General features: G+C 41.1%; 1 protein-coding gene across 1 annotated transcript in view; it reads left to right on the top strand.

Annotated features, from left to right (window-relative positions):
- ATP13A4 (ATPase 13A4) overlaps nucleotides 1-19,582 on the top strand; it is a 93,547-nt gene that overhangs the window by 71,212 nt on the left and 2,753 nt on the right. Inside the window, exons 25-29 of the mRNA XM_064279854.1 lie at nucleotides 1,201-1,273; nucleotides 8,892-9,063; nucleotides 9,774-9,967; nucleotides 11,260-11,348; nucleotides 17,201-17,281. Coding sequence (XP_064135924.1) covers nucleotides 1,201-1,273; nucleotides 8,892-9,063; nucleotides 9,774-9,967; nucleotides 11,260-11,348; nucleotides 17,201-17,281 — 609 coding nt within the window. The remainder of the gene's footprint in view (nucleotides 1-1,200; nucleotides 1,274-8,891; nucleotides 9,064-9,773; nucleotides 9,968-11,259; nucleotides 11,349-17,200; nucleotides 17,282-19,582) is intronic.

Genomic DNA, 19,582 nt, shown 5'->3' on the forward strand with positions numbered 1-19,582 from the left:
TAGGAAGGGCACAGTGTTGAGTATTTACTACCTTTGCTTTTAACACAGTTTGTTTAATGCTATGTTTGTGTAGTTTATTTATTTTTTAGTAATGGCTGTGTTTAATAGCTGGCACACAATATTCCTGAAATTTTAGCAGTTGACTCCCCTGAGCCAGCACAAGTAGGCTCCAGCACACCACTGATTTCCTGCATATGGGGATTTAAAAATTGCCATATCATAGCACAGAAAATACAGGTCTTCTGATGGCTTTTACTCTTCAGCAAGATACCAAAACAAAAAACAGTACCATCGAGTCGATTCCGACTCATAGCAAGATACAAAAGGTGAAAAAAACATGCCTGTTGTTTCTGAACCCAGCTCGTGGGCTTATTTCATTAAGTATCCCTGAGTTCTTCAATAAGGGTGTTTTATTTGTGCCAAACTTATCTAGGTTCATCTCTATATAGTATTGCCTCTTGCTCTTGGGTTAAAAATTTTAGCTCTGTCATTTTTAGATTACCTGTGTCTTTTCCCTCTCACTATAACTGGCTTGGAAAAGGACAGATCGTTGATAGAAACTTGGCCCTATTTTGGAATCCCAATAACTCATTGTGCTAAAAAGTGCTGGTAAACATGAGATTTCATTATCTCCTTACTGCTAAGGGGTGGGGAGTGGGCGCATGGGAGGTGGTGAGACAAGTCTACTTAAAATCAGGAAGACCTGAACACATTTCCTTCAAAGGCATAAGTGCTTTGTAGCAACATCAAGTCTAACACCACCCAAGAAAGCAAATACTAGGTTCTCTTATGCCCATTTTCCATCTGGTAAATTTAGGTGAGATCATACACTTGTCAGTTGCACTACTGGGAAGACACTGTTTTGTTGTGCCAGCCAAACCCCAGCTTCTCTGCCTAAAAGTGGAAAAGAGAGCGGAGACAAATCTTGTAGAGCAAAGCATTGTCCTCACCAAAGGATCGTCTCAATGCACAAGTGACCAGCCCAGAATGCACCCCTGCTTAGTGAAGGTTTCACAGGCTTGGCTTTGAGGACTCCCACCAATACCGCCACTCACCAACCCCCAGAGGCCCTGGCCATACCACCTCTTCGGTAGTTTCCTAGAAAAATCATATGCTATAAATGAATGCAATTAAAGTCAAACTTCATCTAGAAGGTAATAACTTTTTTGAGCCTCTTTTCTTTTTCTGTTTTCTTTTCAGAAGACAAATAGCCTTTCCAATTACCAGTTTCTGTTCCAGGATTTGGCCATTACAACTCTCATTGGTATAACAAGTAAGACATTTTAAAAACTTTCTTCCCAGAGGCGCTCCCCTAGGCTTGTTCCCCTCTGCCCAGAAGGGTTCCTCTACCAGAAGGGACAGCAGCAACAGCAGTGCTGTGTAACTTCTTCCCAAAGTGGTGTACAGAGGGAGAGAGGAAGTAGAGTCCTTGTTTCTGAGTGTTGAGAGATGGTTTTATCAAAGGAAAAGCTGGCTCGCTATTTTGCTGTTTTCTACAAGATGTAGAGCTTTCATAAATGGTCACTAAACATTTAAAAAGAAAAAAGCACTTGAAAACCAGGAAAGCTGACTTTAGTCGCTTTTAGGTATCATTATAGTTGAAATGTGCCCAATTTGTAGAAGCAAAAAGCTTTTATGTTTCCCATCTCTAGATTCTAACCTCTCAGGATTTAGAATGGAGTTTAAGAGTTATCTTGTCATTATACCACTTCCATCCCCCACTTTCTAACTAATATATGAATCATGTTTCCAACTTCCCTGCTAAGGGAGTTTTTCAAACCCATTCACCAACCAGCATCTTTATCCGTAGTCTCTGCTTTTCTCTCTGTTATGTATAATATGTAGTAAATGCCAGCAATTCCACTTGTACTTTGCATCCTGTTTCCTCCCACCTTCTCAAGGACTTTGTCCTTTTACAACCTCTTTCTCCACCATCATCAGCTTTTCTCTGATCTACTGGATTATTTCCATCAGCGTATAAATACATTCTAGTATCTTCTTTTTTAAAAAAGTTCATTGTTGATCCCAAATCCCCCACGAGCTACTATCGCCTTTATTCTCAAACTTCCCAAATAGTTGTATATATCCGCTTTCTCCCTTTCCCATCTCTAATTCTATCGTCATCTCATTTTAATCGGTCTTCTATTCCCCCACTGGAGGTGCAAACAAATTCTAGTATTTGAAGACGTGAACCTGGATGCTGGGCCTATGCTGTTGTTTGGTGGGAGGTAGTGCTGTGCTAGCAAACGTTTAACAACTGATGCTCTAAAAAAATCATGTATATATATGTTGGTTGGGTGTTGCAAACAGTTAAGCACTAGGCTCTAGTCATACATCACTTAATGTGTACCGTATGTTTTATGAAACAGGGCCTTATGTGATATGGACGTTGTGTGAACACCATATTGTGGATGAAATTTCTTTCAGGCATTCACTTCCAGAAAAAAGGAGGTTTCATCCTTATTAAAAATTTGCTGGGGCAAATAACCTCCCTCTTTAATTAGTTTCTCTGAGGTTTCAACAAAGTCTTCTTCTGCCTTCACGTCAGCACTCACGGACTCACCACTCACTTTCATGTTATGTGGTGAAAAACATCTGAAGAGCGTCAACTACCCAGAGCTATCCCTAACTGCTATGTCGTAGCCTGGTCCTGCTTTTTCTTTCTTTCTTTTTTTTTTTTTCTTTATTTTGCTTGAGGTGAAAGTTTATAGCTCAAGTTAATTTCTCATACAAAAATTTATACACATATTGTTATGTGACACTATTGTTGTTATGTGTTGCAATCCCTATAATGTGACAGCACCCTCCCCCTTTCCACTCCAGGTTTCCCGTGTCCATTCAACCAGCTCCTATTCCTTTCTGCCTTCTCGTCCTGCCTCTGGACAGGAGCTGCCCATTTAGTCTCGTGTGTCTACTTGAACTTGAACTAAGATGCACACTCCTTCTGAGTATTTTTTAACATTCTATAATCCAGTCTAATCTTTGTCTGAAGAGTTGGCTTCGGGAATGGTTTTAGTTTTGGGTTAACAGAGAGTCTGGGGGCCATGTCTTCAAGGGTTCCTCCAGTTTCAGTCAGACCATTAAGTCTGGTCTTTTCACATGAATTTGAATTCTGTACCCCACTTTTCTCTCGCTCTGTTAAGGACTCCCTGTTGTGTTCCCTGTCAGGGCAGTCATTGGTGGTAGCCGGGTACCATCTAGTTCTTCTCTTAGGCTGATAGAGTCTCTGATTTATATGGCCTTTTTGTCTCTTGGGCTAATATTCTCCTTGTGTGTCTGGTGTTCTTCATTCTCCTTTGCTCCAGGTGGGTTGGGATGAATTAACGCGTCCTGGATGGCCGCTTGCAAGTTTTTGAGACCCCAGACGCCACTCACCAAAGTGGGATGCAGAATGTTTTCTCAATAAATTTTGTTATGCCAATTGGTCCTGCTTTTTCTTTAAGCATCTGGGAAAAGCTTTGTGCCTTAGCAGTGACGGTCGATGTGCTGAAAGGGAGTCACTTTTGTGTTTGGTCATTAATTCACATCATTACCAATTTCTGTGTATTTGATAGAGGTCCCTCTCGCATTTTCATTAGCTTTGTAGCTTTCAGTGGAGCCAAACCTTTAATAGCTCAGAGAATTTTTTCTTTGTTTTTGAGGATTAGCATGATTGTAGAGAGCAACATGCCTAAATCCTCTATGTCTTGTTCTCCAGTTGGGATTTCTGAACTCTATGAGTTGGAATCGACTTGAAGGCACTGGGTTTTTGTTTTTTTTTTTTTGGTTATTAAAACTTTACGGGGCCACAGATGGATATGCAGTTGGATGTTGCCCAAATGGATGTTATGTGTTTCATGACTGTATCAGCAGAAAGGTTGGTGGTTCAAACTGACGCAGCAGTGCTTCGGAAGACAGGTCTGGTGATCTGCTTCTGAGTGGTCACAGCCTTGAAAACTCCATGGACCAATCCATGGGATCGCCACGAGTTGGACTCAACTTGATTACGACCAACAGCAAAAGCATTATAAACTTTACCAAAATTAAGAATGTATAGTAAACATTTTGCAAATAATAATAGAGGATACCCTTACCCATCACTATGGGGTCGATTTTGACTCATAGAAACTCTATAGGACAGAGGAGAACTGCCCCACAAGGTTTCCAACAGCTGGTAGAGATTCTAAAAGGATACAGTACTCTTTATTGCAAATTCCATTTAGCCAATTGATTCTCACAGAATGTTCTCATTGAGTTTTACCAAACTCTTGCATCTGAGGTCTACCTAAGGGTGCAACTAATGACTGAATTAATTCCAGCGTGAATGTTGGTTGACATTTTCCCTTACCTTAATGGATAAGATGAAAGTAAAAACAACTAAGATTTATGTCAAAACTTCATTCTTTTATCAATGATGTGAACAACTTCTCTGCTGAATCAGAGATTAGTTCTTGAATGGTGGAAGAATATTTTCTCAATTTTTTAAAAACTGTTATCCATGATGTAATGGCTACAGATGCAACACAGTTTTAAATTTAATCTGCATTATTAACTTCAAGAACATTGATAATACTAAAATGTAGTAAACTCATTAGGAAGAGATCAGTTTTGAGTATTTATTACCTTTGTCTTTAATGTATTTACTTAGTTGCAAGTTTATACAATTTATTTTTAATAATAGCAGTGCTTAGCTGCCTTTCAGATTGAACAATTGGCTCTTGCAAGCTAGCATGAGCCAGCTGCAGTGACCACTGGCTGGGAGGTAAGCGCGTTAAGAAGGTGTCGGTCTTTGACGACCTCTGCCATGTGCCTTGTGGGCTTCTTTCTACACTGCGTCCTCTTACATCTTCTCATCCTAATCCTAACAGCTATCATGCCAACACATCACTTTAAAACCATTGTTGACTATTATAAGATCTTGAGAAATAGTATAAACTCAGAAGAACACATACTTTTGTGGTTACAAGGCAGGGAGGGAGGGTGGGAGAGGCTTATTTACTGATTAGTTAGTAGATAAGATCTACTTTAGGTGAAGGGAAGGACAATACTCAGTACACAGAAGGTCAGCTCAACTGGACCGGACCAAAAGCAAAGAAGTTTCCGGGATAAAATGAATGCTTCAAAGGTCAGCAGAGCAAGGGCGGGGGTTTGGGGACTATGGCTTAAGGGGACTTCTAAGTCAATTGGCAAAATAATACTATTATGAAAACATTCTGCATCCCACTTTGAAATGTGGTGTCTGGGGTCTTAAATGCTAACAAGCAGCCACCTAAGATGCATCAATTTGTCTCAACCCACCTGGATCAAAGGAGAATGAAGAACACCAAGGTCACACGATAACTATGAGCCCAAGAGACAGAAAGGGCCGCATGAACCAGAGACTTACATCATCCTGAGACCAGAAGAACTAGTTGGTGGCCAGCCACAACCGATGACTGCCCTGACAGGGAGCACAGCAGAGAACCCCTAAGGGAGCAGGAGATCAGTGGGATGCAGACCCCAAATTCTCATAAAAAGACCAGACTTAATGGTTTGACTGAGACTAGAGGAATCCCGGTGGTCATGGTTCCCAAACGTTCTGTTGGCCCAGGACAGGAACCATTCCCGAAGACAACTCATCAGACATGGAAGGGACTGGACAATGGGTTGGAGAGAGATGCTGATGAAGAGTGAGCTACTTGTATCAGGTAGACACTTGAGACTGTGTTGCCATCTCCTGTCTGTAGGGGAGATGGGAGGGTAGAGAGGGTTAGAAACCGGCAAAATTGTCACGAAAGGAGAGACTGGAAGGGTTGACTCATTAGTGGTAGAGTAAGTGGGAGTATGGAGTAAGGTGTATATAAGCTTATATGTGACAGACTGACTTGATTTGTAAACGTTCACTTAAAGCTCAATAAAAATTATTAAAAATAAAATAAAAAAAAAACCATTGTTGAAAAGCTCTGCTATCTACATTTCAGCCACCCCCTCCCTGACACTTCTCTTTTCAAGTCCACCAATGATGTCCTTGCTGCCAACAACAATGGCCACATCTCTGTCTCTCCTCATTGTACTTGAGCCTCTCAACAGCACTATCCTTCCTCAAAAGGCTTCTTCTCTTGGCTTTTGTGATACTACACTCCTGGATTATCTACCACTTCCATGAATACAGCTTCTCCATTTCTTAGAATGTTCCAAGGCTTATTCTTGGGTCCTGTTGTCTTTTCAGTCTCCACCATCCCCCTATATGATCTCAACAAATCCTACAGCTTTAGTACTATCTGTATGCTGATGAGTCCCAAATTTATATCTCTAGCCTTATTCTCTATCCTAAGCTGTGGAATTGTAACTACTCAACATCTTCCTTTGGATATTTAAAAGGACTCAAACTTAACATGCCCAAACAGAACTCTTAGTTCCACCAAAATCTGTTCTTTCTCCAGTTCTATACATCTCCATCTCCAGATATTTAGGACACTTAATAAGTACTGAGTGCCTACTTTATACTGCTTACTGTACTAAAAAAAAAACTACTTGGAATACATCAGTAAAGAACAAAAACTTCTTCTCTCAGGGAGCTTATTTTCTATTGAAATTGTACCACTATTCACCTAGTTTTGCATGTCAAAAACCTGGAGTCACTCTCAACTTCCCTGTTTTTTTTACTCTTCACATCCAATACATACAGAATTCCTACTGACTGTATCTCCAGAACATAGCCTGAATCTCTTCTCTCTGTCTCCAGGGTAGCCACTGTCATTAAGCAACGTCCCCTGTCTTATGGATGACTGTAAGGACTTCATAACTGGTCTTCTTGCTTCCACTGTAGCGGCTCACCACCACCCCCACCCCATTCACCTTCACACAATAGTAGGAGAGTTGTCTTAAGAAAGTAAATTTTTTAATGTAATTCTCCCGCTTAAAATGCTCCAGCTGCTTCCCATTTCCTTGAGAATCCAAAGTCTTACATGATTGGGCTCCTGTTTTTTTAACTTTGCCTCTAGCCACACTGTCACCCAGCGGCTACTTCCAGCCACAGTGGTCCTTCCAGCCACAGTGGTCCTTCCATGTCTCCAGCAATGGCAAGCTTGTTGTCACCTCAGTGCCTTTGCATCTGCTATTCCCTTTGCCTAGAATACTTCGCCCTTACATCTTCATATGGTTTTGACTTTTTGTTGTTATTCAGATCTCAGCTCAATGTCACTAACTCAGAAAGATCACTTGAAACAGTGGCCAAGCCAATTATTCTCTACCACACAGCTCTGCTTTATTTTTTTTTTCCATAGTACTTTTCACAATCTAAAACTAAGATAATTCATTTATGCTTTTACTTGCTTTTTGCCTGCCTCCCCAGAGTGTGTGCTTCAGAGAACAGGCGCCCTGTGTGTCTTGATCCCTGTTATATTCCTTATAGTTCTAACAGTGCCTGGCATATCAGAGGAGACCATTAAATATTTCTTAAATAAATTGATTTAAAGAATCCTTTTAGACAGTCCTTACTATAAACAGAGTTCTCCTTTGCACAGAGCCGGACCTATCTCTGTATAACCTTTGTGCATCTCAGCTCTGTCGTTTGAGATGGCACAGAAGAGTCTGATTTTCCTCCCCAGGAAAATCCCTTCAGATATTTGAAAACAGTTCTCATTCCTTCTGTGATTTTTCTCTTCTCCGTAACGAGCAGCTCCAGATTTTTCTCTATTTTTTTGTTGAATAACTTGATTTTTCTGTTTTGTGATTAATTAATGTATGTCCACTGTAAAAAAAAAAAAAAACATTGCAAAACATAACAGAAAAACAATCATCTTTATCTTACTACCCAGAGATGACCAGTTAAGGCATTCTGATATACAGGTGGTCCCCAACTTAGGACGTATTGGAGTTACAACGAACCGCACTTGCAACCTTCTGGTGTTTTGTTTTTGGTACATCATATTGTTGGTAATATATACTATATACAATGTTAAATTTTATCCATAAGTGTATATGTAATGTTTCCAACCCCCAGGGACAAATAAAGATTGGATTTAAAAGATACTGATAATAAAAGGCAATTATAATGAAAAGCTAAAAAAAAAGAGGTTTGAATCCACCAGCCACTCCATGGAAGAAAGATGTGGCAGTCTGGTTTCACAGAGATTACAGTCTTGGAAACCACGCGGGGCAGTTCTGGTCTGTCCTGTAGGGTAACTATGACTCAGAATCGACTGGACAGTAATGGGTTTGGTTTTGGGAGATATATATGTGTGTGTGTGTGTGTATGGGTGGTGCAAATGATTAAGCACTGGGTTACTGTTTGAAAGGTTAGTGGTTTGAATCCACCCAGAGGTGCCTGGGAAGAAAGGCATGGCAATCACTTTCTAAAAGTCACAGCTATGAAAACCCTATGGAGCAGTTCTACTCTGAAACAAGTGGGGGCGCCAAGAGTCAGAATTGACTTGATGGCAACCAGTAAATGTGCGAGTTTGATGGCAAATGATGCTGTGATGAACATTCTTCCACGTATTTCTCTGATTTTAAGTTAAAATAAAAGTTTAGACGTTTTAGAAATGGAATAACTATCAAAAGGTATGAACGTTTTTCAGTCTTCTCATATTTATTGCCTAATTGCCCTGCAAAAGTTTGCATCAATGTACATTCCTACAAGCAGTGTATGAAAGTGTGCCTTTCATCACACCCTTACCTATAATTTAATAGTTTTTGCCCTTTTTAGGAGGTAAAAGATGTTATCCCGTTGTTGTTCTATGTTATTTGTTTTAGGAATTCCTTGTATGACTTCAGTTTTAATTTATACATTGTTTCATTGCCTTAATTTGTGAAGCACTCCAGTTTGTCTATTTCTTCACATGTGTGGGCTCAAGAAGTTAGACCATCCTTTTGGTGAAGAAGGAGACATTTTCCCGTGCCATAAATAAAAGTCTTGATTTCTCTTGTAGTGAGTCTGAATGGTGCCTATCCCAAGCTGGTGCCTTTCAGACCCGCGGGAAGGCTGATCTCCCCACCTCAGCTGCTCTCTGTGATCCTCAACGTCCTCCTCAGCCTGGCCATGCACATTGTGGGCTTTGTCCTGGTGCAGAGGCAGCCTTGGTATTCCGTGAAGACGCACAGGTGCGCCCCCGGCCCCAACCCCAGCTTCTCACATTCTTGTCTCTATCAAACACCACCTGGCCAATATGAGGGGAGGCAAATGATTCTTCATTCTGCCAAAGGCTTTGGCTTCCTAAGTCCCGTGAGCAATTTTCCAGTGACCTCCCCTTCTCAGTAGCACGGTTTGATGGTATCATTCATTGGCACTGATCTTTGCCTGTTTTGAGTGATAGTAATTTATCATCATTTTTTATATCTCTGGAGACCATACATTACGGTTTACCTGGGCAGCCTCAGTGTAAGCTTGATGTCCCGGTGAAATTAAAAGTCTTTCTCTTCCACTTTCAAAACTGCCCCCCTTGGGTGATAAATTTTACTTACATGTTATCAGAGAGCTTAAGCCACTTCAGGGTAAAATCATGGCTTACTCACATCTTTTTCCCCTAGAAAGCCTTAATAGGTGCATAATAATTTGTCCAATAAGTGACTGAATTAGTCTGTCCATCCGTCCACCCATCCATCAATCCATCCATTCATCCACCCAAAATATAGGTCTATATGTGCTGGTTTCCTTCTCCTTGTTTTTCAGTATATTCTTTCCCAATATTTAGACAATTATTTGAGCATTGAGTGCTTACTGTGGACATGGCCTGGCTTGGTGTCATGTAGATACAAATGCTCCATAAGGGACTGTCATCTTACTTCCTTTGCATCTTTGGTTTCCTTTTTAGTGACTGCACAGTGAAAAATGAAAGCATCTCAGAGTTAAACATTTCTCTGACCGCTGCAGAAAAAATGGAAAGTAATAGTGACTTCACAAGTTTCGAGAACACTACCGTATGGTTCTTGGGAACAATCAACTGTATTATGGTGGCTCTTACATTCTCTAAAGGAAAGCCATTTAGGCAGCCCACCTATAAAAACTGTGAGTACCATCGCACTGTGTCAGAGGTGAGAGGTCGTCAGAGAGGAGAGCAGACTTGCCCAGGTCACTCAGGGAGCAGCTGCAGAGTCTGCTCATCTCTGGGGTCTCCTCACTCCCACTCCAGGGCTCTGTCAGATACACTGTGCCGCCTCGTTCTCAGGGTCTTTTTCTTCTTCCTGCAAAGCTTTAGAGAACATCAGGGCTTCATTCTCCACCTATTCCCTTCACCAGTTTTCCTCTACGTGACTGACTTTTCATGTGAAAACTCCAACTTCGGAAGACCCATTTATTTCTCTACTTGTCAGTACTTGTCAAAATGTAGAGGAGGTGGGGAAAAGAGTCACGGCACTCAGCTGGAACTCGCGTCCTGCCATGGTAAGGATGGCACTTTATGGTTGGCAGGCTGGGAGTGGATTCAGCCTGGAGCAGCCTCCAGAACTGTGAAGACTCTTAGCCAAAGTACTTCCTACCTCCTTGCGTTCTGGGGTGGGCAATTGTGTTTGGTGGGGAGGTAGATGGCCTGGTTGGCCCTAGGGGTCATTTATTTGCATACCATAACTACCCTTCCAATTGGGAACATGCAGAAGTACAAGCTGAACAATCAATATCCTTATAAAGATGTGCTTGTTCACAGAAAAATTGCTTTGCCCTTCTTCTTGGGATGAGAAGCAGCCAGATATGACCTCTACATGATTTGCCATTAAAAAATTATTTATTTACAGCCCTCACTTTTCTTTTTTTTTTTCCAGAAAGGGATTTGAGGCAGCTGGTTTACATTAAAGAGGCTCAGATACTTGCATGCTTTCAATGCTTATTTTGAAAATGCATTTTGTCAATGTCACCCAATAAATGGAGCCCTGGTAGGAGAGTGCTTAAGAACTATGGCTGCTAACCCAAAGGTCGGCAGTTCAGATCCACCAGCCACTCTTTGGAAACCCTATGGGGCAGTTCTACTCCGTCCCGTAGGGTCGCTATAAGTTGAATTCGACTCGATGGCAACTGGCTGAGGTTTTTTGTTGTTTGTTTGTTTACCCAATAAATATTTTTTCTTTTTACTAATTGAGATTTATAACATGCATGTGAAAATTTCCACTTGCCTCAAGGACATGCATAGAAATTGTAGAGGTGAGACCCATTGCATAGAAATGAGTACTTTCCATCTATTATGCTGTGTTTGGATGTAGAAATCAAGTAAATGTAATCAGTGTATTAATCTAGAATATGTTTATCAATAGATGTGACACTCTGTACTTTGATTTTTGAAAATGATAGTTGTGCCCTTCTTTCCTCAGACACCTTTGTCCTTGTGCTGGTCATACAGCTGGGTGTGTGTCTGTTCATCCTATTTGCTGATATTCCAGAATTATACAGGCGTTTGGATGTAAGTATTGTCAATGGGATAAGATGATGTTTTACGGTTACCTAACACTCTGACTTCAGAAAGCAGATCTCAATTGCAATTGACATGAATTCTTGACACTAATCATTCTTTTGAGATGGCAGAGTTAAAAAACATGTAGATTTATCCATATTTTTTAATTTAAACCGGTCAGGAAATAAAATTCAGTCTAGACCACAAGGGAAAGACTAGTCCAAAGGACAAATGGACCACAATCACCACAGCCTCCACCAGACTGAGTCCAGCACAACTCGATGGTGCCTGGCTACCACAATTGACTGCTCTGACAGGGATTACAATAGAGGGTCCTGGACAGACCTGGGGGAAAATGTAGAACAAAATTCTAACTCACAAAAAAAGACCAGACTTAGTGGCCTGGCAGAGGCTGGAGAAACCCCGAGAGTATGGCCCTCGGATACCCTTTTAGCTCAGTAATGAAGTCACTCCTGAGGTTCACCCTTCAGCCAAAGATTAGACAGGCCCATAAAACAAAACAAGACTAACGGGGCACACCAGCCCAGGGGCAAGGACTAGAAGGCAGGAGGGGACAGGAAAGCTGGTGATTGGGAACCCAAGGTCAAGAAGGGGAGACTATTGACATGTCGTGAAGTTGTTAACCAATGTCATAAAATAATATGTTTACTAACTGTTTAATAAGAAGCTAGTTCTATAAACCTTCATCTAAAGTACAATTTTAAAAAAAGTGCTCAAAAAAAAAAAAAAAAAAAAGAAAAGAAAAAATCAGCCTAGTCTTGATTTCCTGAGACTGGAGTTGCTTTTTCAAAAGTATTGAACATTTTTCTTTCAAAAGATCCCTATAAGATTGGAAAGTCTATTTATATATTTTCTCTTTCAAATGTGAGGGGAATTTTCCCCCAAAGTGGGTGTTTTGAAGTTGTTTAAAACAGTTTTACCTAGAAGAGTTTTTCTGTTAATTCTCAAATCTGTATTTACATCTTTTCTTTGCCTCTTTAAAAATGTGTTTGTTATATACTCAGATTTAATGTCTGCAAAACTTGCTTTCAAAAAGCCGTATTTTATCTTGTGACCTCTGTCACATTTTGTAATACTGAGACCACTCTGAAATTCTACAAGATACAGAAAATTTACATATTCAAGCAACCAGAAAACACATACTGTTTATTCTCTAGCCTGTCCTACTTTTGAACCACTGCTAAATGTTCTTGGGAATATGTTGGTGGTACAAACAGTTAACGTGGATTGGGGGTTCAAATCTACACAGAGGCACCTCAAAAGAGTTGCCTGGAGATCAGCTTCCAAAAAACCAACCATTGAAAACCCTAACATGCACAGTTCTGCCCTGACACACATTGGGTTGCCATGAATTGGAATCGACTTGGTGACAACTGGTTACTGGTTAAGTATCTTTTACACAAATAAATAGGATACAGAAGAGATGAAAGGAATTTTTTTTTTTTTTACTCAGTACTTTGTATACCCCCTTTGCCTCTTCACACAAAGATGATTTTTATAAGGGTCCAGATCATGTCTTATTCTTGCCTTACCAGCGTCTTGCATGGTGAATTGTACATAATGGCAAATGATCATTGTTCCTAATGTGAATGACCGCTTAGCATGCACAGCACGTTCCAAAGCAGGAATACCTTGACAGAACCCATGGTGACTTTTGACGTGTGTTATGGATCAAATTGTGTCACCCCAAAATGTGCGTCAACTTGGCTAGGCCATGATTCCCAGTATTGTGTAGCTGTTCACCATTTTGTGATCTGATGTGATTATCCTATGTATAGTAAATCCTACCCTCCACGATATTAATGAGGCAGGATTAGAGGCAGCTAGGTTAATGAGGCAGGACTCAATCTACAGGATTAGATTGTACCTTGAGTCAATCTCTTCTGAGATATAAAAGAGAGAATTCAGCAGAGAGGAGAAGGTAGGATGCCATCAAGAAAGAAGCGCTGGGAGTGGAACGTGTCCTTTGGACCGGGGGTTCCTGCACTGAGAAGCTCATAGACCAGGGGAAGATTGATGATAAGGACCTTCCCCCAGAGCTGACAGAGACAGACAGCCTTCCCCTGGAGCTGGCACCCTGAATTTCAACTTCTGTAGACTATGAGAGAATAAATTTCTCTTTGTTAAAGCCACCCACTTGTGGTATTTCTGTTATAGCAGCACTGGATATCTAAGACAAGGTACAAACTAAAGTCTATATTAGGTTTTATTTTTGTATTCACTTTACGGTGGCTAGCAATGTAATTGCCACTGTTGCCATTGAGTACCCCCATAAATTAGATTGAGTACTCATGGAAAGAAATTGTCTTTGCCCACCAGTCTTCTGAGTCAAGACTTCTCAATCCTGCAGAAGTTAAAGCTGAGACATACTGGGTTTAATCGTATTCTTTAATATATGAAAGACTCTTAGAGAGAGGATGGGTCCTATTGTATAACAAATTAGGGAATGTGTTAGATTTAGCGGGAAACTCTGGAGAGGTTGCTAGAATGACTGCAAAAGATTCTGCAAAAATAATGTTTCTTATTGTTACACAAAAATGTATGTTCATTTTAGAAAATGTGGGATATGCAGGCAAGGAAAATTATTAACATTATTCACTATATCCTTCCGTCTGTTAAAAGTCTTGTATTATCAATGCACATTGACTGATTTATGATGTTTATTTTATTTTAAATGGAATCATGCTGTTTGCAACCTAGTTACTGAGGACTTTTTGTTTTAAACTGGAATTTTTTTTTTTTTAATAGTGAGTACATTCACACAGTTCAAAACTGAAAGTTAGAAAAGTAACATAGTGAAAATCTCCCTTTCATCTTTGCTCTCCAGATACCAGTTCCTCTTCTCTGGAGGCAACCAAGGATACCAGTTTTTTTTTTTTTTTTAACATACTTTCAAAGATATTATATATATATATATACACAAATACAGGGCCCTGGTGGCACAGTAGTTAAGTGTTTGGGAGCTAACCAAAATGTTGGCAGTTCGAGTCTACCAGCCACTCCTTGGAAACCCTATGGGCAGTTCTACTCTGTCATGTAGGGTTGCTATGAGTCGGAATTGACTTGACAGCAATGGGAACAGATACATGAGTACATGTATTTCTTTATATGTATATTCTTCCTCCACATTCTTAAAAAATGTAACACTGTGTGTTCAGCTGCACACATTGTGGTATCCACACGGTTCTTGCCAAAGAAACAAGGGGGGCTGAGATTAAGTTTGTCAACGCCTGTCTGTTTCCCCACTTCCTCTGCATCCTTCCAACCACTTCCTCAGGCCTAGCACAGTGCATGGTTCATATGAATGTTTGGTGGATGGATGAACAAATGGATGAACAAATAAAATGAATCCAAGTACATCCTGTTGTACTCAGCACTACCTCTTACATGGCCTCATACATACACTGGTGGGAGTGAAAACTGGTACAACTCTATGGAGGGCAGTAGCTATCAAAATTAAAGATGTAAATAAATTTCTAGGAATTTATCCTCGAGATATGGTTGTACATAGGTGAAATAATATTTTACAAGGTTATTGACTGTATCTTTGTTTAACCCACTGGAAAAAAAAATCCATTGCTGTCGGGTCGATTCCGACTCATAGCGACCCTATAGGACAGGGTAGAACTGCCCCATAGGGTTTCCAAGGAGCACCTGCTAGACTCAAACTGCTGACCTTTTGGTGAGCAGCCGTAGCTCTTAACCACTATGCCACCAGGGTTTCCTAGCTTTGTTTATAATAGTAAAAAATTGGAAACATCCCAGATGTTTATCAGTAGGGGACACCACATATAAATTATGATATATATATATATAAAACCCACTGCCGTCGAGTCGATTCCAACTCATAGCGACCCTACAGGGCAGAGTAGAACTGCCCCATAGAGTTTCCAAGGAGCGCCGGGCAGATTTGAACTGCTGACCTCTTGGTTAGCAGCCATAGCACTTAACCACATAAAAAAAAAAAAAAAAAAAAAACCACATATACACACCCACAATAAGGTACTATACCTGTACACTCTGTTCCCCCTGAGGCCACATTGCCCGTGGGCCGCTCTCAGCCAATAACCACGCCCAGCAGGGATTCTAATCAGGCTCAGTCCTATGAGACACCAGACTCCTCTGATGAGCAACTTAAGCTCAACTTTCGAGAGACTGTGCCCCACTCTGGGACTCTACGTGTCCAGCCTGCTTCCTTCCCTCTCTCCCTCACAGGGCTCAGAGCCACATCACAGTGTGATGACTCTGCCCACCTCCTCTTGCCTCCCACACGTCTCCTGCAGACCTTTCTCCCAATAAGCCTCTTGTAGGCCTTGACATCTACATCTGAGAAGACCTGAACAAACAATATTGTTAGTTGCCATTGAGTTGGCTCTAACTCATGGCGACCTTGTGTTTAACAGTCCTGCTTCACTTTCATGATTGTTGGTATGTTTGAGTTACCAGACAATATTCTGTTTTGATCCATAAGGTTTTCATTGGCTGATTTCTGGAAATAGATCCCCCACCTTTCTTCCTAGTCCGTCTTAGTCTGGAAGCTCTGCTGAAACTTGTCCATGGTATGTGAATTATCAGTGCCATGGCAACATGCAAGCCACCACAGTACAACAAGCTGGCAGACTCAAGGACAGAGCTCAGCTGAGGAGAGATGAGGCACCAGAGAAAAGGGCAGCACTGCCTAGTGTGGAGATTTGACTTGTACACCCACAGAGCCTCCTGGGAATAAAGCTATATTCCTGTGTTATTGTTGTTGTTAGGTGCTGTCCAGTCAATTCTGACTCATAGCAAACCTTATGTACCATAGAAGGAAACACTGCCTGGTCCTGCACCATCCTCACAGTCGTCTCTATGTTTGAGCCCATTGTTGTTGCCACTGTGTCAATCCATCTCATTGAGGGTCTTCCTCTTTCTTGCTGACCCTCTGCCTTACCAAGCAGAATGCCCTTCTCCAGGGTTGATAACATGCCTGAAGTATGTGAGACGAAGTCTTGCCATCTTGGCTTCTAAGGAGTATTCTGGCTGTACTTCCTCCAAGACAGATTTGTTTGTTCTTCCATGGTATATTCAATATTCTTTGCCAACATCATAATTCAAAGACAACAGTTCTTCACTGTTCTTCCTTATTTACTGTCCAACTTCTGCATGTGCATGAGAAGACTGAAAATATCATGGCTTGGATCAGGCGCACCTTAGTCCTCAAGGTGACGTCTTCACCTTTTGACACTTTTAAAGAGGACTTTTGCAGCAGAGTTGCACAATGTAGTATGTTGTTTGATCTCTTGACTGCTGTTTCCATTGGTGTTGATTGTGAATCCAAGTAAAATGAAATCCTGTACTTCTTCTTAAAAACAAAACAAAGAAACAAAGCCTACTTTTACTATTTTTTAAAAATTCTTTGTTGAAGTGACCATGCTAATTTTATTTTAGGAAATTTAGAAAGTACAGGAAAAAAAAAGAAGAAGAAAAAAGCAACAATCATAACCCTCAAATCATCTAGTATAACCCTTCCACAATTTTTCTGTGCGGGAAAAACAAACAAACAAACAAACAAACCTGTTGCCATTGAGTTGATTCCTACTCATAGCAACCAAATGAGACCTTAAAGAACTGCCCTGTGGGGTTTCCAAGGAGCAGCTGGTGGATTTGAGCTGCCGACTATTTGGTTAGCAGCCGAACTCTTAACCATTGTGCCACCAGAACTCTGCACATACTTAGAAATACTGACTATATGTTTCTGTATGTTATATACATGTTTTATAACCTATGAAAATGTACACTGTGAATATGTGAACATCCTTCCAGCATATGTTTTTTCACACTACTTCTTTGTCTGTCTTCAGCTGCTGTGCACCCCTGTCCTATGGAGGGTCTACATTGTTATTATGCTCAGCTCCAATTTCTTTGTGTCCCTTGTTGTGGAGGTAAGTGTACTCAGGCTGCTGATCACTCAGGAGTAGGGCTAGGGTGGTCAGGGGTAACCAGCTTTAGCTGACAAGGGTTTGACAGTGCAAAGGGCTCCCTTCCTTCACAGCATGAGCAGTGGTGCTTTTCTCTGAGGACTTTCAAACAAGGCTTTAGTTTTCCCATCTGTAAAGTGGGCCTGGGGAGAATGAGCTAAATGATCTCTCCTGTTTATCTCCCCAAACTGAGATCCAGCTCACCTCATGTTACTTTTTAAAATTGAGATATGGTTCACATGCCATAACATCCACTCTTCTAAAGCGTATAGTTCAGTGGTTTGTTGTATATGCACTGAGTTGTAGAACCATCACCAGTATCTAATCCCAAAGCATGTTGCAAAACAAAAACCAAACCCATTGCAGTCAAGTCGATTCCGACTCACAGCCACCCTCTAGGACAGAGTAGAGCTGCCCCATAGGGTTTCCAAGGAGCGACTGGTGGATTCAAACTGCTGGCCTTTGGGTTACCAGCTCAGCTCTTAACCACTTTAGCACCGGGGCTCCAGAGCATGTTCATTACCCTGAAAAGAAATTCCATCTTCATTCCCTTCTCCCCCATCTCCTGGCAACCACTAATCTACTTTATGTCACTATAATTTTCCTACCCTGGGCATTTCATATAAATGAAATCATATGCTATGTGAACTTTTGGGTCCGGCTTCTTTCAGTTAGCAACTTCAGCATTTTTACGTTACAGATAGGAAATGAGATTCATAGTGAGCTTTCTCCACATTTAGTCTTCAGCTTCCATTTGCTTCATTTCCCCATTGATATGAGCTTGTTCTCTTCCTTTCTTCCTCTGTGTGGTTCACTCTCTCCTTCCAGTGCTGTGAGACCCAATCTGCATTCTTTAAAGCCCATTGTTGGGCAGGGGGCATCCCTGCAAAGGCAGAACTGAGATCCAGGATTCCATCTGTCTCCATTGCGTCTCTCAGTTACAAACCCAAGACGGTACCAGCAAAGGGGATACCCATGGTAGGCTGTGAGCATCTAGAGCCTGACTACCCTGCAGTATTCTGTACATAGTAGCTTGGTGAAGCTTCCTTACTAAGCAGGTTAAAGGCTGCATAGGAGCTAGTGGTAGACTCGGACATAGAGTTAGGGTACTGGACATGATTTCAGGGCTGGTTTAGTGACTCAACAATATCATTAAAGATTCTTGTTCTTGAGTCTTTCTGTTCCTCCATTCTTAAATGTTGGGCTTTCATGTTTGTGGTTGTTGCTTGTGGTCATGAGATAGCGTTCATGTAGCTGGGCATTATATCTGTTTTTAGTGCAGAGAAAAAAGGGACGGTCCCTTGAGTGTGAACATTTTATCAGGAAGCTAAAGAATTTTAGCCCACCAGCCAACTTCCTCTTATGTCTCATTGGTTAGAATCGGGTCTTAGGGCCACCCTGAGTAGAAAGGGATTCTGGTAAAGTGAATCTACGCCAAGAGGTTAGACAGATTGGCTTAGTCTTTTTATGATTTTTTTCCTTTAAGCTGGGCAGGGAAGAGTGGTACAGTAATCAAGCAATGAAGTCTTTCATAATCTCCTAGCAGGAAGCCAGTCCTTTTTCAGCGTATTTATAGTTAAGAGACAGCCTCTGGAAGAATCTCCCTGGGCTTGAATCCTGACTCCTCGACTTTCTTGTTGCGTGACTGGGCAAGTTGCTCCACTTTTCTGCACCTGTTTCCTCATCTGTAAAATGGTAATAATAATGGTACCTTATTGTAAGCATGAAACATGAACAGTGAAAAACATATAGGAAGTGTTTAATAAATACTAGCTATTATTATTTTTTATTTTATTATTATTATTATTATGGAGCCCTGCTGGCACAGTGGTTAAGAGTTCGGCTGCTAACTAAATAGTCAGCAGTTCAAATACATTAGCCAATCCTTGGAAACCCTATGGAGCAGTTCTACTCTGTCCTATGAAGGTCGCTATGAGTCAGAATCGACTCGACGGCAATGGATTTGGTTTATTATTATTATATTAGCTCTTTTGCCCCTTACCATTTCTTCTCTCCCTGTCTCCCTCCCCACCTCCATCCCTCCTTCCCTCCTTTTCTCTCTCCCTTCTTTCTTTCCACAGCTTTTGTTGACGAGAGGCCATGTACTACGCTAGGGGGATAAGATTGACAGGGACATGAAGGTCACAATATGCAGGGAGAAAGAGGACAAATTACATACTTACTTGTGTATATGTTTCTTCTCTCTCCTACTATTAACTATGCTGGCAAGAACTGATCTCAGTAGCTATAGCACCTAAAACCCTG

Source organism: Loxodonta africana, chromosome 1, assembly GCF_030014295.1.
Source record: "Loxodonta africana isolate mLoxAfr1 chromosome 1, mLoxAfr1.hap2, whole genome shotgun sequence".
NCBI classification, from domain to species: domain Eukaryota; kingdom Metazoa; phylum Chordata; class Mammalia; order Proboscidea; family Elephantidae; genus Loxodonta; species Loxodonta africana.